General features: G+C 36.3%; 1 protein-coding gene across 1 annotated transcript in view; it reads left to right on the top strand.

Moving 5' to 3' along the window:
- TTN (titin) overlaps positions 1–24,050 on the top strand; it is a 284,216-nt gene that overhangs the window by 151,776 nt on the left and 108,390 nt on the right. The window contains 31 exon segments of the mRNA XM_042780925.1: positions 163–246; positions 2,253–2,336; positions 2,443–2,526; positions 2,803–2,886; positions 3,031–3,114; positions 3,249–3,332; positions 3,462–3,545; positions 3,672–3,749; positions 4,145–4,228; positions 4,884–4,973; positions 5,251–5,328; positions 8,706–8,819; positions 10,166–10,234; positions 12,968–13,048; positions 13,895–13,969; positions 14,603–14,692; positions 15,311–15,373; positions 15,881–15,970; positions 17,499–17,549; positions 18,433–18,834; positions 19,001–19,279; positions 20,024–20,299; positions 20,422–20,561; positions 20,847–20,973; positions 21,064–21,327; positions 21,594–21,860; positions 22,015–22,278; positions 22,367–22,506; positions 22,640–22,766; positions 22,902–23,168; positions 23,269–23,535. Of these exon segments, the coding sequence (XP_042636859.1) occupies positions 163–246; positions 2,253–2,336; positions 2,443–2,526; positions 2,803–2,886; positions 3,031–3,114; positions 3,249–3,332; positions 3,462–3,545; positions 3,672–3,749; positions 4,145–4,228; positions 4,884–4,973; positions 5,251–5,328; positions 8,706–8,819; positions 10,166–10,234; positions 12,968–13,048; positions 13,895–13,969; positions 14,603–14,692; positions 15,311–15,373; positions 15,881–15,970; positions 17,499–17,549; positions 18,433–18,834; positions 19,001–19,279; positions 20,024–20,299; positions 20,422–20,561; positions 20,847–20,973; positions 21,064–21,327; positions 21,594–21,860; positions 22,015–22,278; positions 22,367–22,506; positions 22,640–22,766; positions 22,902–23,168; positions 23,269–23,535 (4,371 nt within the window).

A 24,050-nucleotide genomic window follows, 5' to 3' on the forward strand; every position in this document is an offset into this window, starting at 1 on the left:
GAGGCTCGCAAAGAAGTGGTCCCTGAAAAGAAACTGCCTGTGGCGCCTCCCAAAGAGCCAGAAGCCCCACCTGCCAAAGGTAGTCACCCCCATGTCACTGTGTGGATGCCGTCCATTTGTCTTTACTCTGTCTAATCACAAAAAATGCTAATATCTTTAAAGTACCTGAGGTGCCAAAGGCAGCTGTCCCAGAAAAGAAGGTGCCTGAAGTGATTCCCCCCAAACCGAAAAGCCCACCCCCTACAGGTAATGTCAAATATGTACAAACTAAGGGGAAAAATAACTGCTATTTTAACTAGAAAATGATAAAAGCAAAATCCCACTACATAAAGGTGACCTAATTCTAAAGGACACAAATGTCTGTAACTGTCTAAGAGATAACGGATGTATGATTATATGGTATTGTCATCATTTGTTTTCACCTTCTGAACACAAAATACTATCTTTCAAGTGCCTGAAGCTCCACCGGAGGAAGTCATCCCTGAAAAGAAAGTACCAGTGACTCTTCCTAAGAAGCCAGAAGCTCCACCTGTTAAAGGTATTTATTCTTACATGTTGCTTGTCACCTGTTGCAGGGGGCTGGGAGAAGCATGTGCTGTATAGACATGTCTGTCAGTTTTGCAAATTATATTTGCTTGGATAAATGTCTTGTCAGTATTCCCCCCTTTAAAGTTTCTAACTGAAAGATACTAATATCTTCAAAGTTCCTGAGGCTCCTAAAGAAGTTATACCAGAAAAGAAAGTGTCCATGGCTATGCCCAAAAAACCAGAAGCCCCACCTGCTAAAGGTATTTATTCCCACTGCTCTGTTGAGAAAAAAGTATTGTCTTGTGTCTTGACGGTCATTTTTATTGTATGTATGCCTTCACTATTCATAAATTATAAAAATACTAATATCTTTCAAATGCCTGAAGCTCCTCAAGAAATCCCAGAAAATAGAATTCCCAAGGCACCACACAAAACACGAGAAGCCCCACCAGTTACAGGTACATGTAAGCCCAGTCTTACGATTCTGCAGAGATTTCTTTCTCCTCTTGGAAACAGTTTTAGTTCATTGCTCTTCATTCATCTAAGTATAAAACTACTAATATCTTTCAAGTGCCTGCAGGTCCTCAAAAAGTTGTCCCAGGAAAGAAAATTCCCAAGATACCACACGAAACACCAGAAGCCTCTACAGTTATAGGTATCTGTTAACGCTGGCTTCATTCTGCAGAAGAAATCTTTCTTCTTCTGTTAAAGCAATTTTGATCCACTGTTCTTCATAACTTAAGCACAGAACAGCTAACATCTTCTAAGTGATTGGAGCTCCTCAAGAAATTATCCCAGAAGAGAAAATTCCCTAGTCACCACCTTCAAACTAAAAAACCCCTGGTTAGAGGTACTTGTCACCCCTGTCCTTATTCTGCTGAAGAAATATCTTTTCTGCTCCTGGAAACCATTTTTAGTCCACTGCTCCTGATTAAGTTAAGTGTAAAACTACTAATATCTTTTAAGTGCCTGAAGCTCCTCAAGAAATTGTTCCTGAAAAGACAGTACCAGCGGAGCCTCCTAAAAAGCGAGAAGCCCCACCCTTTAAAGGTATCTGTCATTGGCCTTAGGTGTAAGAAGATGTACTCTCTGCCTCTTGAAAATATTTTGCTCTCGTGGTCTTTATAACTCCTAAATGTAATTTTATTGATATTTTTAAGTGCCTGAGGCTCCCAAAAAGATTACCCCTGAAAAGAAAGTACCAGAGGCACGTCCTAAAGAGCCAGAAGTCCCGCCTGTTAAAGGTATCTGTCACATAGCCTAGGCTTCAGAAGATGTAACTCTTTGCCTCTTGAGAATATTTTGGTCTCATGGAATTCATAACTCCTAAATGTGATTTTACTAATATCTTTTAAGTGCCCGAACCTCCCAAAGAAGTGGTCCCTGAAAAGAAAGCACCAGAAGCCCCACCTGTTAAAGGTATCTATCATTTAACTTTGGCTTCAGAAGACATAACTCTCCTCTTCTTGAACATATTTTGTTCTCATGGTCTCCATAACAGCTACATGTGATTTACTAATATCTTTTAAGTGCCAGAGGTTCCCAAAGAAGTGGTCCCTGAAAAGAAAGTGCCTGTGGTGCCTCCCAAAAAGCCAGAAGTCCCACCAGTTAAAGGTATCTGTCACTTACCTAAGGCTTAAGAAGATAACTCTCCTCTTCTTAAGAATATTTTGTTCTCGTGGAATTCGTAACTTCTAAATGTGATTTTACTAATATCTTTTAAGTGCCTGAGGCTCCCAAAGAAGTCATCCCTGAAAAGAAAGTGCCCGTGGCACCTCCTAAAAAGCCAGAAGTTCCACCTGTTAAAGGTATTTGTCATTGGCCTTGGGCTAAAAATATAAACCTGCTTTTGAAAATATTTTGTTCCTGTAGTCTTCATCACACCTAAATGTGATTTTACTAATATCTTTTAAGTGCCAGAGGTTCCCAAAGAAGTGGTCCCTGAAAAGAAAGTGCCAGTGGCACCTCCCAAAAAGCCAGAAGTCCCACCAGTTAAAGGTATCTGTCACTTATGTAAGGCTTAAGAAGATAACTCTCCTCTTCTTAAGAATATTTTGTTCTCATGGGATTCGTAACTTCTAAATGTGATTTTACTAATATCTCTTAAGTGCCTGAGGCTCCCAAAGAAGTGGTCCCTGAAAAGAAAGTGACTGTGGCACCTCCCAAAAAGCCAGAAGCCCCACCAGCCAAAGGTAGTCACCCCCATGTCACTGTGTGGATGCTGTCCATTTGTCTTTACTCTGTCTAATCACAAAATTACTAATATCTTTAAAGTACCTGAGGTGCCAAAAGCAGTTGTCCCAGAAAGGAAGGTGACTGAAGTGATGCCTCCAAAACCAGAAAGCCCGCCTCCTGCAGGTAATAAAGAAACTATCCAAATTAGTTTTGTTTGTTTGTTTGTTTTTAAGTAAATGACCCTTTTTAATGCTGTAAAACTCTTTTGGAAGATATTTCACATACTTCAGTCGGTTCTAGCATTGAAATGAGCTCATATCTTTAAAGTGTATGAGGAGCCTGAGGAAATTGTTGTGGAAAAACCTCCAGCTGAAGTTGTGGAAGAGCCAGAGCCGCCGCCTCCTACAAAAGGTACTTGGCTGGTGCTGCTAGGGTCCCTTGGCCAAACTTTCACCCTCTTATCCTGACATCTGGGCATTGGGAGCTCTCTTAGTGTTTCTTGCTCCTCTTCACTGCTTCTAAAACATAAATTCTAATATCTTCAGTGATCCAGCCACCTAAGAAACCTGTCCCAGAAAAGAAACCACCTGCTGTCATTCCTAAAAAACCTGAACCACCACTGGTGAAAGGTATTTCTTACTACTACTAACTTCCTACAGAAAAATGTCTGTCTTTAAAATGTGATGTTCTGCTGTGCCACTGAATGGTTTCTCTGTTATTGAACCAATGGGCTGAAACACTACCAATATCTTTTAAAGTGCCTGAGGCGCCCAAAGAGGTTGTTCCTGAGAAGAAAGTACCGCCTGTGGCTCCCAAAAAAGCAGAAGTCCCACCTGCTCAAGGTACATGTTGCTATCTACCATTTGATGGCGGTGGAAACCAGTCTTAGAAAAGTGTTTTGTTCTGTGTAAATATGGCAAATGTTAACTAGTAATCTTAATAATGTTAAAATACTAATATCTTTAAAGTGCCTGAAGCTCCAAAGGAAGTTGTTCCAGAAAAGAAAGTAGCTGTTCCCAAAAAGCCCGAAGTCCCACCAGCTAAAGGTACGTGTCACCATTGGGCTTCTTCAGTCACACCTGTGATGTCAGAAGTTGTCTCTTATGAGGAACCTTGTGTTAACTAACTTATATTCATAGCTCCAAAACTGCCATTCTGGATTTTTAGGGTTTGAATGTTTTAAATAATATCACTGATTTCAAACAAACAAACAAGATACAATTTTATGGGCATTAGAAGAGCCAGTAACGTGGTTTTGTTATTCTTAATGGATCACATTTTCCTCCTGGCTGTGTTGATCCAAGGACAATGACTGACTTTATTGTGAATTTTTATCTCGCATCTGCAAGCTGGGTTACATAAACAAAATGTGAAGGAGGTGTGGTATAATTTCATGTACTTCTCAACTACCGAGTAGTAAAAATAACTAATATCTTTAAAGTGCCAGAGGTGCCAAAAAAGCCTGTTTTAGAAGAAAAACCAGCCATTCCAGTTCCGGAGAAAGTAGAGTCTCCTCCTCCAGAAGGTACCCATCAGCCCCTTGCCACGTGTGACATTTCTCATTTTAACTTTGTTCCTCTTCCTTTCTAATTCATTATCTTATGGTCATTTTCTTATCCTTTAATTGTTTCTCTTATCTCATCATTCTTAATTAGCTCCAATCCCAAATCTTTTTTAGGTTATCAGTCAGGGGTCCCTACAGTAAATTATGTTAAACCTGTCTTCTCAAATGTATATAGACAAATTAACATCAGCAACTCAAAAGGTTAGGAAATTTAGGGGACAGTGAGATTATGTTAATGGGGAGGAAACAAATTGGAAAAAGAGGGTGAGAACACTTGAAGAACGCTATCAGTGTCCCTGAATCATATGTGTAGCATTTGTTGGATTAGTGTATGTTTTGCTGTGTATATTCTCAATAACAACAACAAACATAAATTTTAAAACAATGCACATAGAAAGAAGGAAGAACTAATGAGTATAAATGATATTAAACACCAAAAGGATTTTAGAAACATAAGTCAGTGCAAATAAGAAAGAAATTCATCTTAACAAAAATAAGGGAAGGTATTAATTGAAGCTAGTGGGAAAACCAAGATTAGGATTTATTGTGCTGGTGTTTTGTGCATTTTAGAGTATTATTCCAAACACTGAAATAAAATTAACTAATATCTTTAAAGTATATGAAGAACCTGAGGAAATTGTTCCTGAAGAGGAAGAGCCAGTTCCTGTTGCATTAGAGGCAGAGCCTGCAGCCCCTCCCCCAACAGGTACAGGCAGAAGCCACTCTTGGGGAAAATACAGGCACTTGGTTTTTATGGCTATTACACATCTTCTTTAAGGGAAAATGTCAGTCTTCTGTGCCATTGCTTAAAGTTTGATTTCATTGGCAAGAATAAAAGTTACTTGCACACGTAAAATTTTGATCCTACAGAATTTTACAACGTGTATATCAAAGAAATGCATGCGATCTTTATTGATTCATTCATTGGCATTAAACTTTTCATTGGGATCATTTGACTCTAAAAGAGATTCGTGTCTTTCAAGTGCCTGAAGAGCCCAAGAAGATTGTCCCAGAAAAGAAAGTTCCAGTCATCAAAAAACCAGAAGCTCCACCTCCTAAAGGTACTTACAATAAAATAAATATTTACTGTTTTTGTATGCTGTCTAAAATTCTACTCTTTCCTTGTAATGTGTTGCACTGTATTTATGTGTTTGTTAACTGCTATCTCTATGTTATACTGTTGAACATATTTGTAAAATCTATATATATTACATCTTGTAATTTTATATTAAATGCTACTAATATCTTTAAAGTACCTGAGATGCCAAAGAAAGTTGTCCCAGTGAAGAAGGCCCCAATTGTTAAGAAGCCAGAAGCTCCAGCAGCTAAAGGTATTCATGTCATCACTGATACCATTAAAAAAAAAAAAAAAAGTATCTGCTATCTTAAAATGGAATCCAGTAAGTTGTCCTCATTGTTGCATAAATAGGGGCAAAAATGTCCTTATTTGTTTCCGTTAACTTTAACACTGCCCCAACAATTATAGAATTTTTCTTCTTAACATTTTAAAATACTTTAAAAGTCTCTTTTTAAAATAAAACTAATTATCTTCAAAGTGCCTGAAGTGCCCAAGAAACTTGTTCCAGTAAAGAAAGAACCTGTGCCTGTTACTAAAAAGCCAGAAGTCATTCCAGAAAAAGGTACCTACCATGAAGAAAACAATATTTTTCTGACCATAGTCTAAATATTTTAATAATAGTTCCTGGATTTTTTAAAAAAATACTCAATGAGAGTTTATGCAAAACCACATTTCACACAAAGAGGAAAAAGGAAAAATTAATGAGGGCTGAAAAGAGAAAATGAGATAGGCAAGTAAGAGGAAAAAATGAGTGAGCTGCAGTTGGGCCATGATAGAGTAGCACATTGTAACATGTGGTAGAAAAGAACCTAGTCTCATTCATTGTGTACAAGAGATCAATTCAGCATACTTTGTTGAATGTTTACTTTAGCAAGACACTGTGTTAGAAAAGATAATTAAGAGCTCATTATGTTATTAAGAAACTTAAATCAGGCCAGAGTTGAGAAAGTCAAGGATAACACAACTCTAACACAGCCAGGAGGTAATCACACCTACAAAGTAAGTACAAATGGCTATCAAAACACCAAGCAAGAGATTAATTTCAGGTAGAGGCTTAAGGGAAGGCTGTGTGGAAGAGGTAGACTTTTGAATTTTGATAGATTTTTACATGTAAACATTGAGGAAATGGTATCCAAGGAAAAAGGAAGAGCAAATGAATGGGTTGTAGAATATCTTGAAAGATAAGGCTGGATATATAGATTAAAGTCGTAATACAGAGTTATTTTAATGGTAATATGAGGTATGTACTTTTTCATTTAGGCAATAGGAAGCTTCAAAGGTTTTGAAGCAAGAATGTAGGTTGATAGGCATTGCATTTTAGAAAGATAACTTGGAACAGGTTCAAGTTATGAGAAGATAAGAATGGTAGGAAAGAGCCATTGGAATTATTTAAGATCACTGAAAGTTAGACTAGATCAATGATGGTAAAAACAGAAAAGGGGGATTGGATTTGAGAGAAATGGAGACTGATTTGACAGGGCTTGGTGTCTGACTGTTGTCAAAGCAATTAGAGAAACAGAGGAGCCAAAATGATTCTGAGGTTTGACACTAGCTGTCCAAGAAAATGGTGCATTGGGTCCCTAAAATGATAACAGAGGGAAGATGGTGAATACATTTTTCACTTCTCAAGTATGGTAGGTGGAAATGCACATCTGGAGTTTAGGAAGGATATCAGGGCTAGAGATATAGATCTGAAGGTTATGAAAACACAGAAATGAGAGTTGCAGGTACATCAGTGAATTCTCAGAGATTGTGGTGCAAATGAAGAGTGTCAAAGTCAGACCAGTGGGCAATACCTACATTTAAGATGTATATAGAGGAAGTGAAGCAAAGGAAAAAGGCTGAGAAGATTCGTTTATAAAATTAGGAGGATCCAATGAGTATGCTATGTCTCAAAAGCTATATTCCCCAAGAAGTCTTATAAGAGGAAACTCTTTCTCTTCTCTTTGCCTGCTCTTTGCAAAATCTTGCACCTCTTCTAAAATCTTAATAGTAAACAAAACCAATATCTTTAAAGTGCCTGAAGTGCCCAAGGAAATCATCGCAGAAAAGAAGGTGTCTGTTCTTATCCCTGAAGAGCCAGAAGCTCCACCTGCTCAAGGTACACACCTGCTCTATAAATCTTGGGAAAGCAACAATCGTCTTGACTGTCGATGAGTCTTGTGTATTTCTCTGTTGTCTGTTTTATGTTTTAAAATTATTTATATTTTTTGGTCATCTGGATAACAATCTATAGAGTGTACTAAATTGATATGTTGCAATTTAGCTGTTGCAGAACTCTATTCTGAATATAAGTCTAAAATAAAATACTGTTTTTTAAGTTGAAGAGCCTCCTGAGGAAATAATATATGAAGAAAAAGAATCCATAACCATTGGTAGAAAAGAAACTCCCTCTTTTGAAGGTATATCTATAAGTATAAATTTTTTAATTTCTTGAAAACGCCTGTTAAAATCAAAAGTAATGGAGGGTGATACTCCTTCTTGAAGGTATACATAAAACCATTCCAACACAATGTTTTACTGCTTTTCAAATTGCTATAATTCTAATCTTACAATTAGAATCTTTAATTGTATTATTCTTGATACAATTATTCTAATTGTAAATTCCCAAGGGTACAGTCTACTGAGGCAAAAATGGAATAATTGCATGGATCCTCAAATGTCAAATTGAAAAAGTCATCTGATTCACCAACATATGTTGAATAAGCTGGTTTTTAATAGAAAGCTCAATTATAAGAAAATGAAAATCATATCTCTTTTTTTACTCAAGTGAATTTGTATAAACTTTATATTTTTATTTATGTGACTGTAATCTTTGTATTCCTGTGAAATTTGTGTAATTCTTTATGAAGAACTTTACATTCCAATCTTATATCCTTTGTCAACATTCTTTAAAGAACGTGAAATCGAAAAGTATATTGAACCTGAAAAACCTGAACCTGAACCACAGCCAGAAGAAATAACTGTACCAGGTATTCAACTAATTGGACTTCAATCTTTACCATCATATAAAAGCATTCTTCATCTTGAAATGTATATGGTCTATGTTGTTACCTGTATAGTGGGCCTCTTGGCATCTATCTTTAAGATAATATTCTGTTTTAAATGTGTATTTCATCCTTATGTTTCATGTAATTTGTAATGTTTTTCTTGTGTCAAATGTGGCTTATGTGGATTCTTCTTTGTTGTTTTCATTAGTGTCTTTGCTACATTTGTCATTTTGTGTGTCCCAGTGTTGATGATTGTTTCATGTTGAATATCAAATAATATATAAAATATCAAACTCTTTACTTCGTATGTATATGTATTTAAACTTCTAATTTAAAATCTCTACTAACACTCCTGAAATATTCTTTCAAGAACCTGAACCTGAGAAGAAGGTTATTGAGAAACCAAAACTCAAACCAAGACCTCCAGCCCCTCCTCCTACTCCACCTAAGGAAGACCTGAAGGAGAAAATGTTCCAACTTAAAGGTATAAAAGGCCACTTCCAAAGTCTTACTAACTGGCTTCAAACTTCTACCCGATCATCCGACATAGTGCTTGCAAGAAATGCATTACTTGTGGAAGTGTGTACTTTCAGACATGATTGTGCTGTGGTAATTACAGAGATGTGTGTTTTTCTGCTGCCCCAAATGCCTTGAGTTGCCTTGTCAAGACATGCCTGCTGCTCCAAATGTCAGAAAATACATTGCTAGCTTCATCTGATGATGGCTACATGCAGGGCTCTCCAACTTTCCTATGCAGTAGGGGGAAAGTGTTTTCTGATTTGAAAGCCTAATTGCTGTACTTATCTTTGAGGCCTGCATGTGGAATGTATAAGAAATCTTTGCAAGACATTTTTAATATTGTGGTTACACATTTATGCAGAAGCCAAAGCCTGCTTCTTAAAGAATTTCATGTGTTTTAAAATATAAGTAATACAGTTCTCATGTCCCATAACTGATACATGCTTATATGCCTTGAAAGGAAAGCATATGCAAGACCTGTCACTGCTACTTCACCTCCTCCTCAACTTAAAAATAGTCAATTATGTTCTGTGGTGGTTCTAAGGGTGGCTAGAAAGAATGGTTATGAATGCACTTGACATCCAACAACTATTCCTATGGTTAACTCTTCCTTCATTCTTTTTATGTTTTTCTCTTTGAATTGATGCAATATTACTTAATTTTTAAAATGCTAACATCTTTGAAAGATGAAATAAACTGGCAAAAGGATATGATTCATTTTATTATTAAAAGTTGTCTTATTAGTGATGTCACAAGAATTCCCAACCTCTAAAGTGTTTTACATAGGCTCTTGGATGAGCACTTTTACCACCCTTCCCTCCACATCTACAAAGCCAAAGTCTTCCAGAATAAGACTGCTTCTTGCCCCTCTACAATCATCCTCAATGCTAGGTGAACTTTCTATCATTTTAACCAGCTTACACAGTAAAGGTGGATGCCTCTTAAAATACCATTCGTTTGCTGAGGTGACACCTTAAATGCACCTTCCCTTAATGTTAATTTATACTCAAATGAAAATTTCTTCCTCCTCTGAAGAACAGCTAGTTAAGTTACTACTCAACCAGTTAAGTTACTTAATTCCTTACTCCTCTTGTCAAACAGTTCAGTTAGTATTCAACTTTGGAGTCAAACTGCAAGCTATTTTTATGGTTTGAATGCTGCTTGTATGTTCTTTGGTGGCTGCTTATGGCTGCTATCAATGCTTTCTGGTTTTTAGTAAAGCTTGGTTTTGATTCTTAGAATAGGAATTTAATCATTTGCTTCTGATAAATTTAAAATACAAATAATAAACTAAGATCATATTCTTTAAAGCTGTTTCAAAGAAGAAAGTACCTGAAAAACCTGAGGTTCCAGAAAAAGTGGAGATTGTACCTCCAAAAGGTATTTCACTATGTGGAAAATGCAGTCATGTACAGTATCTCTTCATCTGGCTCTTGCTCTTCACAGAACACTTCCTTTTTTCTTTTAATGATCATAGTAGCATCATTCATTTCTTGTATTTTCGTGGCTTTTATGGTCTTGGCTCATTGAGTGTTGCATTTTTTTTTTTTTTTTTTGCCTCTCATCAATTTCATACATTATATGGATAGGTTTTGTTTATCTTTGTCTCATCCACATATGTCTTCTTGCATTTTCCTAAACTTAAAAATATTGAACTTTTCCGGTTAGCTGAGAGCTGATATCAAAGACAGCTTAGCTGAAAATACTGAGAGCTGCTAGCAGAAAGCTTTAGCTAGTATTATAAGCATTAAAACAGAAGTCATATCTATACTTTTGAAATGATTCATAAGATTTACTCATGAATTTCCTGTCACTTTCTTGTCATTGACACCAAGAATAATACCCTTTAGGTCTACAGATCTGATATTATAGGAAAATTTCATTATCATTGCAGGGCATTTTTGAAGACTTTTCTTTAAATATTATTTTTCCTAGTAGACCCTAAAGAAAAATAAATGAATCTTAAAAGTCTAGAAAACACCTATTAAAAATAGAATTGTAAACTTTTATAGTAAGTAAACTGGGTAAAATTGTTCCGTTTAAATTATCAACCTGTCCAGATCCAGAAATGGGGTCTGTTGTTGGTTCACTTTGGAATCAACAATCTGGGATTTTGGAAGAATCACCCATCTGAATATATACTTCCTATGTATAAAATGGAGATTACAAAATAATGATGTCATTGAAATTAACCAGTTAAAAATTACTACAGAGAGTCACTCATAAATATTAGCGTGGCATGTGATGACACATAATGGCTTTGAAAAGAATAGCCGCAATAGTGGTTCTGTACCTGTCTCAAATATCAATAAGATCTTAAAATAATAATATGGAAAAAGAAATTCACAGATATATTTTCACTATGTCCATTATGTAGGTAAAGGAAATGTGGATTATGCCATCTCAGCTTATATGAATTATATGCTTGATCTTCTCTCCTTGTTTGATCAATCATATGGTTACACATTAAGAATATTGGTAACTCTAAATAGTATTAAAGGCCAGCACAATTTTTCATGAATAAATGATAGGAGTGAATAAAAACTTTAATTTTTAACTATGATATTTTTACTTAAAATAATTGTCATTATTTAAAATGAAAACTTTGTATTTTTGCCTTTTGTCCATTTAAATTTCTGAAGTAAGAGTTAAGCAAGGGTATCTTTATCACATAGGAAGCTATTTAATGAATTGTAAATATGTTGTTTAAAGCACCAAATGGGAAATTTTACAGAAATTTCTAAGAGATTCATATTTCTCATAAGAGTGAACAAGTATAATGTTTCTAGTTGCAAATAAATATTTTAAATTCAATTTTAATTGATGTCAGTAAAGAGATAGTTCAATAGTGAGAAAATGTTGCTTTTTTCCGCTCAAATCCATGAGGATTATAGTAGCAAAAAGAGGCTGTTATTTATAGCATCATCTACTGCTTAATATTCAATGAAGACACAAGAGGAAATTAATTTACCATTCCCTTTGGTCACTTTCAGCTTAAATTCAATAATAGTTTCTTATCAATTGAAAATGAGCTTCCAAAGCCCGGTTTAAAATTCTACAGTTTCGAGATTTTAAGTTAGTATTATTTCCAAAAGCAGACTATAAGAAAATTATTTTGTATTCAAGAAGTGAGATACAACTTTCCCCCAATATCAAGGTCATAAACAGACTCCTTGGCTTTCTTTTCCCATCAGTGCAGAAGGCTGCATAATGACACTAATACCTACTAGTATAATTTTTTTCTTTTTTTGTGATTTGGGTGAAAGTTTACAGAGCAAATTCACTCTCCATACAGCAGCTCACATATACTTTGTCTCATGACATTGACTGTAATTTCCCACAATGCAACAGCTCTCCTCCCACTTCCTCCCCATAGCCCCTCTTCCCTGTGTCCTTCCCTCCCATGCACTCCTGCCCCCCAAGCTGTCTCCCTGTGCATGCACAGCCCTTCTATTCACCCATGATTGTTCTCTCCAAGGAGTGTATCTACCCAAAGTAAATGTTCAGCCTATATGCCTGTCTAGTATAATTTTAATGTAATTTATAGTTGGTGAAATACCTATGCAGATTTGAGCAATCTAAAGGGTAGAATAGAGAAAAGATGCTATCAAGAACTCTGTAATTGTGAGAAATTCGTAAGTCAGTATAGAACAACATTTTCTACACTCATTTAAGATAAATGTATTTGGTATTTTGTTGTTGTGGTTGTTGTTATGTGCCGTCGAGTTGGCCCCGACTCAAAGCGACCCCTCCTTGGGTTGCCGAGGCAGTATCACTACGGAAGTAGATTGCCCAGCCTTCCTTCCGAGGAGTGGCTGGTGGGTTTGAACTGCCAAACTTCTGGTTAGCAGTCAAGTGCCTTAGGCATTATGCTATCAGAGCTCCTCACTTGGCTATAGTTAATGTAATTTAATTTCTTCAGGAGGTTATGTAGATGTTTCCAGGGGATATAACAAAGTGTATTATTTACTTGCAAATTCTGTGATATTTATACACAACAAAAATTGTTACTTGTTATACTATAATTAATTAGTTTATGGAGAGAGATTTTTCTTGTTGAAGTTTAGTTTTCATATGCATTCACTTCAAAATTTGAAATCATATTCTTTTAAGTGCCTGGAGGTGAAAAGAAAGTTCGCAAATTGCTCCCTGAACCTAAACCCCAGCCAAAGGAAGAAGTTGTTCTGAAAAGCGGTACAGTATTTTTCAACCATTACATCAGCTTTAAGTGTTTGAAAACAGACTGGAAAGCTTACAAAATGCTCTGTCCCTTAGTTTTACTTGATTTATATTACCCATTTATGAAATTACTGCATTGAAAATTATTTCCAACTTTTTTTAAAGGAAGACAGAAATTTTGTGAGTGTTCACAGTATTTTCTAATTTATAAAGTCAATATACATCACTAAATTGATAATATTCTAGACTATAACAGTGACTGTGACTTGCATTTTCATAATCAAATTGTATAGTCAAATATACTAAACTTATTAAATATTTTACACCAGACTGTGTAAGTCTAAATTCAGTATCCAGGTTTAGATCACAACTAATAAATAACATTTTTAAAAAAAACTAAACATTTTTTCCTACTAATGGAATATTAAAGAATGACTCAAGCTTTCACACTATCCTCACAGAGAATTACAGATTTCTAGCCTACATTATTATAGATAGCCCAAGTAAACTTTATACTTAAATACTGCTTTTCTTATCAATTAAAACATTGAACTATTATTAGAATTTGTTGCTATTCAAATTATTTATTTTGTGTTTGGGCTGGTTCTGTCACAGACTCGTCTCTGAACAGATTGTATTTAGATAGATATGAAATGACTCTGAGTGCTATTCTAGTGAACAACCTTTGATTAAAAAAAAAAAAAAACTTAGAACATTTTTAGTGTTAATGCTTATTTCCCAGTCCACTAGGTCCTGTGTTTCTCATTTGCCTTGCTTTGTACATTATTTGCATTTGTCAAGCTTATTCAACATCTTCATTAGTTTGTCTTTGTTTACATATAAACCTTTTTGTCTTTTAAGTTCTAAGAAAGAAACCTGAAGAAGAAGAACCTAAAGTAGAACCTAAAAAAGTAGAAAAAGTTAAAAAACCTACAGGTAGGAATCTCAGTGACAATTTGGGAAATTATCTTTTAACAAAATGGACACTTAAAAGGTTTATCCTGTAAACGTGTAATTGAATATAAACACAGCTTCACATTTCATCTGTCATATCATCTGTGTTTTCCATTGTCTGCTTTCTGTTTAAAAATTTTATAGTGATTCTCAAGTCCATTCATCTAATTCCTTGTGCTCGTTATTATTACTTTCCCTCTTAAATTCTATACCAGTGAAATGATGGTGAATAAATTCATGGGACGTTGGCTGCAGAATAACTTCATGGGAGGGTATTACCAGTTGTTCATAAAATTTGGGTCTTTTAAGTGGGCTGATTTTTATCATTATTTTTTTCATTAATTAATGATAAATTAGTTTTTGTCATTAATTACACCCCAAAGGGTGTAATTCTTGGGAATGATTATAGAGTTGATTTAGAAAAGGAGAATTAGGAGGGAGGCCCAGTGGATGGAATAAATGAAAGAAAAAGATAGAGATGAGTCAAGAAAAGAAAATGAAAATTGAAAGCCATCAACAGAGCTTTTAAAAATAAATTGTTTGATACTTCAAATCAGCTTATTTCTAGATATTCAAAACTTAAAATAACACTAGAAAAAACCTATTTTCTTAAAGTACCAGAACCACCTCCAAAAGCAGTTGAAGAGGTTGAGGCACCTCCAGCCACTGTTAAAAAGGAAAGGAAAATTCCTGAACCAGCAAAAGGTACAAATCTACTTGCACTTTCCTAGTAGTCTAGAAAAGTATGAATATGCATCCTTTAAAATATTACATTGGCAGTGAGATTTGAACAAATTACTTAATCTGGTCATCACAAGTGGCTTTCTTCATTTCACTGTCATGTGCAATTGGCTAACCATCACTCATTTAGTTAAACAAATTATTAAATTTTAAACACTAGAAAGAAATGAGATGAACAACAATATTAGAATCAATAAATCTGCTTTATGTTCTCCAAGTATTTTGTTTAAAATGTAAAGTTAGATCAAATGCCTGATTTGATGATACTGCATATAAACTCCAATACTTTCCAATTATTTTGTGTTGTTGTTGTTATGTGCCGTCAAGTTGGACCTGACTCATAGCGACCCCTCCTTGGGTTGCCAAGGCAGTATCACTACAGAAGTAGGATTGCCCAGCCTTCCTTCTGAGGAGTGGCTGGTGGGTTTGAACCGCCAGCCTTCTGGTTAGCAGTCAAGTGCCTTAGGCACTATGCTACCAGAGCTCCTCCAATGTATTTTAAGTCTTCTAAATTTTGGTTTTGCCTTTGTGAAAAACTTCTAAAACACTATGATAACTGCTTATTACCGTTAATTATTCTAGTGCCTGAAATTAAGCCAGCAATACCTCTCCCTGGACCTGAACCAAAACCAGAGCCTCAACCAGGTATGCAAGCTTTCTCTCAATGTTGTTGTTAGCTGCCTTGGAGTTCCCTCATGGAAGATCAGAATTCTACCACTGAACCACAATGGGCAGTGCAAACAGTTAATGCACTCAGCTGCTAACTGAAAGGTTGATGGTTCAAGTCCACCCAAAGACATCCCGGAATAAAGGCCGAGTGACCTAGTTTTGAAAAGTTAACCCTATGGAACACAGTTCTTTTCTGACACACATGGGGTCACCATGAGTTGGGGGTCAGCTCAGTGGCAGCTGGTTATCCTCAATATGAATAGCATATGCCTTCACACTTCACACAAATAGTTTGTAGTTAATAAGAAGTTATTTAGTCAGTATACATCACATGATCTCTAATGTTTCAGTATGTTTAATATTCTCTAGAAAAACTAGTCATTTGAAGGTTCTAAAGTTACATCAGAAAAAGTAATAGGCTACCAGATTAGGTGTTAGGAAATGGCAAATGAATATGTTAATGAAACGGACATCTCTCTACAGAAGTGAAAGTGATCAAACCACCTCCTGTGGAACCTGCACCAACCCCCATCGCTGCCCCAGTGACCGTTCCAGTGGTTGGAAAGAAAGCAGGTATTTATTCTATAGTTTTCTGTTGGCTGGTTTAGTGGCTTAATAAAAGTACTCATACATGATTAAAATTCAACCCCTCTAAATGTGAAAGGGTAGGAATTGTTTCAATTATCAATGTTATAAGTTCTTGATTAAGTTTTCATCATCTGATATCCTTTAATCACCATTGGGTCCAAATTGTTGTTTGATTGAAAATTCCTGTGATGTACCATTTCTTTCATGTGCTTTTGGGATTAACTAATAAATGTGTTCAAGACTGGTGAAAATTAAGGAGACAGAAAGACACCTTCTGAGAATATGCATACAAGAAGTCTATGGAGTTTTTCAAATTTCCATCATGCCCTATAGGAATCAGTTTTCATTAAAAAAAAAAAAAAAAAGTACAGTTCTGCCTTAAACCTATAGAAGGATTTAGGTCAATAATTTTTTTAATTTAGTAGTATGGATATCTTAGGAGCTCTGGTGGCGTAGTACCTAAGGCTATCCAGAAGGCCCTAATATATTTATTAGTTTGTAACTAGGTGATTATTTCAAAACCATTGTTTGATGTTTATTGATCATTGATAAATACATATCACAGCTATTTGCCTTTAGGCAAATGATTTAATCTACCTAAATTTTAATCCCCAATTCTGAAAAATCAGAACAATAATTGTTTCTTACTCATAGGATTACTGTGTAAAACTGAGTAAAACACATGGCACAGTACCTAGTGCATAGTAAGAACTCTATAAATACTTGAATTTTTATTGTGTTTAATGACATGACAAAATATACTATGTTCTCTTGCCTGCCAGTTTAATATTTTTGTCACCAGTACTTATGATATGGGTATTAATTACTCTTCTAAGCTTTTATAATTTCAGAAAAAGGTAATGGACTGCTAGTAGGCTAATTTTGTATCTCTAAATATAAAGCTATTCTTGTTTTTCCCTGGAGCCAAACCTAGAGAACTGACTCTACTCTTTATACTAACTATGCCTGCATTAATAACTGAATTAAAATCCAGATGTAGGAAACCTTTGCTTTTACCTTAGTTCACTGACCAATTAAGGGACAAAGGAGCCAAAATATGTATAACACATCAGATCTGATCGGACTTTGTCTGCTCAACTGAAACACAAAAAGAGGGGCTTTTGATAGCTTTTGTGCCATTTCCCTTGATTGTATGCTGATTCCTTATTAACAAAAACATACTTCCTTGGTTCACATAACTAACACTTACATAAATATATGATACTTTGCTTAGCAAGGCAAAAGTAAAACTCTAGCTCCCACGGAAAAGTAAACCTTCCAGAAAACAAGATGAAAATGAAGGCACTTCTGAATTTTTTACAATTTAAATATGTCAGCAGTTGACCTCGGTCAAATTGATTTCCGGATGCACTTTCTTGACAATATCCAGGCATTATCCATAGAAGTCATATATTTGTAGTAAAATGACTCACCTCATGGTTTACTATTGAGCATGAAATAAGTCTGAAAATTATATAAATGTTGTTTGTTTTTTCTTTCTTTCTTTTTCCAGAAGCCAAAGCAACTAAAGAGGAAGCCGCCAAGCCGAAAGGTCCTATTAAAGGTGAGATTAACTTCCCTTGTACCTGTTTTGTAACCATTCACTATGCAAACTCCCAAGCTTTTCACCAATGGGGAAAAAAAATTCAAAATCTTTAATATTTCTAATTGACTCTGCTAAAATAGTATGTCTTCTAATATTTCAAGTAAACATAACTCTAATTTTATTCTAGTGAGTATAATAGGTATAGCCAGCTATATCTTAGCATAGTGAATCCTGTCAGTTCTCAGCTTCATTTCTCATATGTGTGCGATTTATGCATGACAGATGGAATAATTAGACGTAGGAGCTCTGGTAGTGTAGTGCCTAAGGCACTTGACTGCTAACCAGAAGGCTGGCGGTTCAAACCCACCAGCCACTCCTCAGAAGGCAGGTTAGGCAATCTACTTTCATAGTGATACCACCTCGGAAACCCAAGGAAGGGTCACTATGTGTCAGGTCTGACTCAACAGCACATAACAACAACAACAATATGGATATTTTATACTTGGGATTAAAATTTGAAGAATTGAAGAACGATTGAATGATAAAAAGAATTATCATTCACGGATTCCTATGCCATCTCATTCTTGCTTTCTGAAAGAGGCAGTAGCAATTCAATTGATCTTTGCTTCAATTGTCTTGTCTTTAACCTTCTGTTTTGTCTTCTAATTGCTCTAGCTCGGTTTTAGCTAGCAGGCAGTTGAGTGTGCATTTTCTGAGCACTATGCAGATACCGGGAACTCTGGTGGCACAATGCCTAAGGCATTTGACTGCTAACTGGAAGGCTGGCAGTTTAAACCCACCAGCCACTCCTTGGAAGGAAGATTGGACAATCTACTTCTGACGGCAGTGAGTTCTTTTTGGTGGAAATACCAAATCAACTTTTTATTTTATTTTCAATTAGGGGTAGCCAAAAAGACTCCTTCACCAATCGAACTTGAAAGGAAAAAATTAAGACCAGGAAGTGGTGGAGAGAAGCCTCCTGATGAAGCCCCTTTCACCTACCAGCTAAAGGCTGTGCCACTGAAGTTTGTGAAAGAAATCAAAGACATTGTCTTGACAGAAGCAGAGTCAGTGGGCTCTTCTGCAATTTTTGAATGTTTAGTGTCCCCCTCCACTGCAATTACAAGTTGGATGAAAGATGGAAGCAATATCCGTGAGAGTCCAAAGCACAGGTTCATTGCAGATGGTAAAGACAGAAAACTGCATATCATTGATGTTCAACTTTCTGATGCTGGTGAATACACCTGTGTTTTACGTTTGGGAAATAAAGAAAAGACCTCCACGGCTAAACTAGTTGTCGAAGGTAATTTCCAGTCTTCGGACCCTAGTCTATGGTAAACTTCAACGTAACAAACCTCAGTAGCAACTTTTGTTGTCATTTCAGACAAAACCTTTTATTTCCAAGCTTTGTTTCTTTTGTTTTTTATTGAAAATCTTCATGGTTTTTTTAACACTGAAATTCTCCACAGAGCTTCCAGTACGCTTTGTAAAAACACTTGAAGAAGAAGTCACAGTGGTTAAAGGACAGCCACTGTACTTGAGCTGTGAGTTAAACAAAGAGCGTGATGTGGTCTGGAGGAAGGATGGGAAGATCGTGGTGGAGAAACCAGGCAAGATTGTGCCAGGCGTCATTGGCTTGCTGCGGGCTCTGACCATCAATGATGCCGACGACTCTGATGCTGGGACGTACACTGTTACTGTAGAAAATGCCAACAACCTGGAGTGTTCATCTTGTGTAAAAGTTGTAGGTTAGTATTTTGCCAGAAATTTGTCTTCTGTTTATTATTATGCCATGAAAATGGAAGGTAGAACATTGTTTCCTATTTTGAGAACATAAGAAGTCTTAGAACTTATCTGAGTTCCTAGGTGGCACAAATGGTTGAGTGGTGGTTAGAATATACCCAGAAGCACCTTCAAAGGCCCGGTGATCTTCTGATAAGTCATAGCCATTGAAAACCCTACCTGCAGTTCTACTCTGAAACACATGGGGCCAGAATCAACTCTGTAGCAGCTGTTTATAAATAAAAGGTGTATATATAGGTTGGGCAATCCTACTTCCGTAGTGATACTGCCTCGGAAACCCAAGGAGGGGTCGCTATGAGTCGGGTTTGACTCGACGGCACATAACAACAACAACAACATATATATATATATATACCTTATCCAAGAGAAGGGAGCTCTGGTGGCATAGTGCCCAAGGCATTTGACTGTTAACCAGAAGGTTGGCAGTTCAAACCCACCAGCCACTCCTTGGAAGGAAGATTGGACAATCTACTTCCGTAGAGAAACTGCCTCAGAAACCCAAGGAGGGGTCACTGTGAGTTTGGTTTTGGTTTTATATAAGAGAAGGTATTTCAATATATCTTAGCAGATTAATTATGATGTTTTGAGACTTTTTCCTATTACTGAAATTTACTGAGGAAGTTACCTATATTAATTTTTATATTGCTTGTTCAGGAAATAATAGTTGGTCTGACCTCATTTTCCTGCAGAAGTCATTAGAGACTGGCTGGTGAAACCCATACGAGACCAGCATGTGAGACCTAAGGGGACAGCTGTTTTCACCTGCATTTTAGCAAAGGATACTCCAAACGTGAAGTGGTTCAAAGGGTATGATGAAATCCCCTCGGAACCAACTGATAAGACTGAAATACTGAAAGACGGAAATCATCTCTACCTCAAAATTAAGAATGCTATGCCAGAAGATATTGATGAGTATGCAGTGGAAATTGAAGGGAAAAGATACCCAGCAAAGCTGACCCTTGGAGGTATAAAACTCTTATCTTAAGTTTTATATATCTATAAGGCAAACTAACAACCAAAAAAATGAAAGGAAAGCATTGTTAGATTTTTATAAAACATTTTGGCATTTTACCCTTAATCAATACAGATCGTGAGGTTGAACTGCTTAAACCAATAGAGGATGTTACTATTTATGAGAAAGAAAGTGCCAGCTTTGATGCAGAAATCTCTGAGGCTGACATTCCTGGACAATGGAAACTGAAGGGAGAACTTCTAAGGCCCTCACCAGTAAGTAATTTCCCATTTTCTGTTGTTAGTTTTATAAAAATAACTACATACAACATTCAGATTTGATATCCAGATTTGGTTCATTATTTGCATTACTTCAGACTTCTTAATTCTCGAAGAAATTTGATAAACTATTTGTGAACAGTTTGGACAATTTTTAAAAATTGTATGTCAAGAGATATTTTGCTTACTTTCACTAGTAGTGATTTATAAAACTCTACTGAAAAATTTCGCCTCTAGGGGATTTACCTCACTCGCATGCTAACTAAAACTGCTGTTTTCCAGACTTGTGAAATCAAAGCAGAAGGTGGAAAACGCTTCTTGACTTTGCACAAAGTCAAACTGGACCAAGCTGGGGAAGTCCTTTACCAAGCACTGAATGCAGTTACAACAGCCATCCTGACAGTGAAAGGTACAATGCTTGCAGAATTTATGAAAAGGGCTCAATCTCATTTCACATCTCTCTGCATTCTGAAACCTAATTCTTTTGTTTGACTTTCAGAGATTGAGCTTGACTTTGCAGTGCCACTGAAGGATGTCACTGTTCCAGAAAGGCGACAGGCTCGATTTGAATGTGTCCTTACCCGAGAGGCCAATGTTATCTGGTCAAAAGGACCTGATATAATCAAATCATCTGACAAATTTGATATCATTGCTGATGGAAAGAAACACATTCTTGTTATCAATGATTCTCTTTTTGATGATGAAGGGGTGTATACTGCAGAGGTGGAAGGCAAGAAGAGTTCAGCACGGTTATTTGTAACAGGTAAGAGTTGATGGGATCGGAGTGTAACATCCCATATGTGGGCATATAGATTTGTAACTTTAAAGATGTATCATACAGGACACTATATTTTCACATTGTCATCAGAGTAACCCTCTTGATTTTCTTTAACAGAGCATAGCTCCATTTGAAAACCTGAATAAACGAATTCCATGGGAAATGGATCCTTCTTACCTAGGCATGATAGAGTGGAAAATTTCTGAAAGTAAATTGGATTTCTGAGCATATTATCCATGCTTCCATTGCAGGTATAAGATTGAAATTCATATCACCTCTTGAAGATCAAACAGTGAAAGAAGGTGAAACAGCAACTTTTGTTTGTGAACTTTCTCATGACAAAATGCATGTAGTCTGGTTCAAAAATGATGTCAAACTCCACACCAGCAGAACTGTACTCTTCTCTTCGGAGGGCAAAACTCACAAACTGGAAATGAAAGAAGTGACACTGGATGATATATCGCAGATAAGAGCTCAAGTCAAGGACCTTAGTTCCACAGCACAGCTAAAGGTCTTAGGTAAGTGTGACCACTTGTACCTAGAAAGTCATTTTTTGGATGAAGGGAGCAAGTAGTAATGGAATTTTTGCAACCTGTGACTTTGTATCAAGCTTTCATTTTCACAGTTTTTTCTGACTCTCTAGTTTTCCCATTTGAATATCTGCTTTTACAGAAGCCGATCCTTACTTCACTGTGAAACTGCATGACAAAACTGGAGTCGAGAAAGATGATATCATTCTGAAGTGTGAAGTGAGCAAAGATGTACCAGTGAAATGGTTCAAAGACGGTGAAGAGATTGTACCTTCACCCAAGCATTCTATCAAGACAGATGGCCTGAAGCGCATCTTAAAAATCAAAAAGGCAGAGCTTAAGGATAAAGGCGAATATGTATGTGACTGTGGGACAGATACAACAAAAGCAAATGTTTCTGTGGAGGGTGAGTTGCTGAAAGATCTAAAATTTTACTTGATCTGAACTTGCGGTTTATCATTCGGTCAAACTAATAAAGCGTTCCATCATTTCAGCTCGATTAATAAAAGTGGAAAAGCCTCTGTATGGAGTAGAAGTGTTTGTTGGTGAAACAGCTCGTTTTGAAATTGAACTTTCGGAACCAGATGTTCACGGCCAGTGGAAGTTAAAAGGAGAGCCTTTAACTGCTTCCCCTGTAAGCCAAGATTGTCTGGTCATGTAGGAGGGGGGCTGCTTGGTTGGTTAGGGTGAAATCTGATGATTTGCAGTAAGAGTCATCTTTAAAAATTATGTTCTCTCTCTTCTCATCTACCCATCACTCAAAACAGGACTGTGAAATAATTGAAGATGGCAAGAAGCATATACTGGTCCTTTATAACTGTCGGCTAGACATGACGGGAGAGGTTTCCTTCCAAGCTGCCAATGCTAAATCTGCAGCCAAGCTGAAAGTGAAAGGTATGCTCCACCTGTCAGCCACCCTTCCTACTTTATTTCCAAGACTGCTTTATAAAGTCCTGAGTTGATTTAAGGTCATGAATAGAAGCATATTTTTGATGTCATCCACATGGAACTCTTTTTTTTTCTTCTCAGAATTACCACTTATCTTCATCACACCTCTCAGTGATGTAAAAGTCTTTGAGCAAGATGAGGCTAAGTTTGAGTGTGAAGTATCCAGGGAGCCCAAGACATTCCGTTGGCTAAAAGGGACTCAGGAAATCACAGGTGATGACAGAATTGAGCTTATAAAGGATGGCACTAAGCATGCAATGGTGATCAAATCAGCTGCATTTGAAGATGAAGCAAAATACATATTTGAAGCTGAAGATAAGCACACAAGTGGCAAATTGATTATTGAAGGTAAATATTTTTATCAGATAGGCCATCCCTAAGATTTTTTTTCTTTTTATGTTTCCTCCTTGAAATTCTGGAATCAATATGATTTTTTTTTTCTTGATAGGAATCCGGCTCAAATTCCTCACCCCTCTTACGGATGTAACAGCTAAAGAGAGGGAAAGTGCTGTGTTTACTACAGAGCTGTCCCATGATAACATTCTTGTCAGGTGGTTCAAGAATGACCAGCGCCTACATACCAGCAGGGCGGTCTCAATGCATGACGAAGGGAAAATTCATTCAATCACATTCAAGGACCTCTCTATTGATGACACCTCCCAAATCAAAATAGAAGCTATGGGGATAAGTTCAGAAGCTAAACTCATTGTGCTTGGTAGGTGTTTTTTAATTGATTACATTGCATTAAATCCCACAGAAATGTGTAGAGTTACCTATTATAGAAAATAATATTCCAAGTACTGAATAGCATGAAAACACTCCATCTTTAAGATACGATTACATGTGTTCAGATTTATTTCTAAAATGCTTTCTACCTTAATATGAGGATTGTAAAGTAATGAAAATTCTAGCACTGCTCACAAAATAGCCAGTAAAAATCAGAATTGAAACTCTTAATTATTGAGGCCTGTCATGTTTAAATTGGAATGTAAATACTTCCTATCTCCCCACTTCATCAAAATTATTTCAGAGAAATGTTTTTCAAATAAAAGAGAATACAGAATTCTTATTAGCCTAACTGTCTTCTTCACCTAATATCAGTCAGTAATAGAAGTAGATTCCACTGAAGTCTAATATATATAGGTACTGTAGTGCCTAAGGCATTAGACTGCTAACCAGAAGGCTGGTGGGCTGGTGGTTCAAACCCACCAGCCACTCCTCGGAATAGAA

The sequence above is a fragment of the Orycteropus afer genome, unplaced genomic scaffold, assembly GCF_000298275.1.
Source record: "Orycteropus afer afer isolate SDZICR_OR568_19922 unplaced genomic scaffold, OryAfe1.0 scaffold00001, whole genome shotgun sequence".
NCBI classification, from domain to species: domain Eukaryota; kingdom Metazoa; phylum Chordata; class Mammalia; order Tubulidentata; family Orycteropodidae; genus Orycteropus; species Orycteropus afer.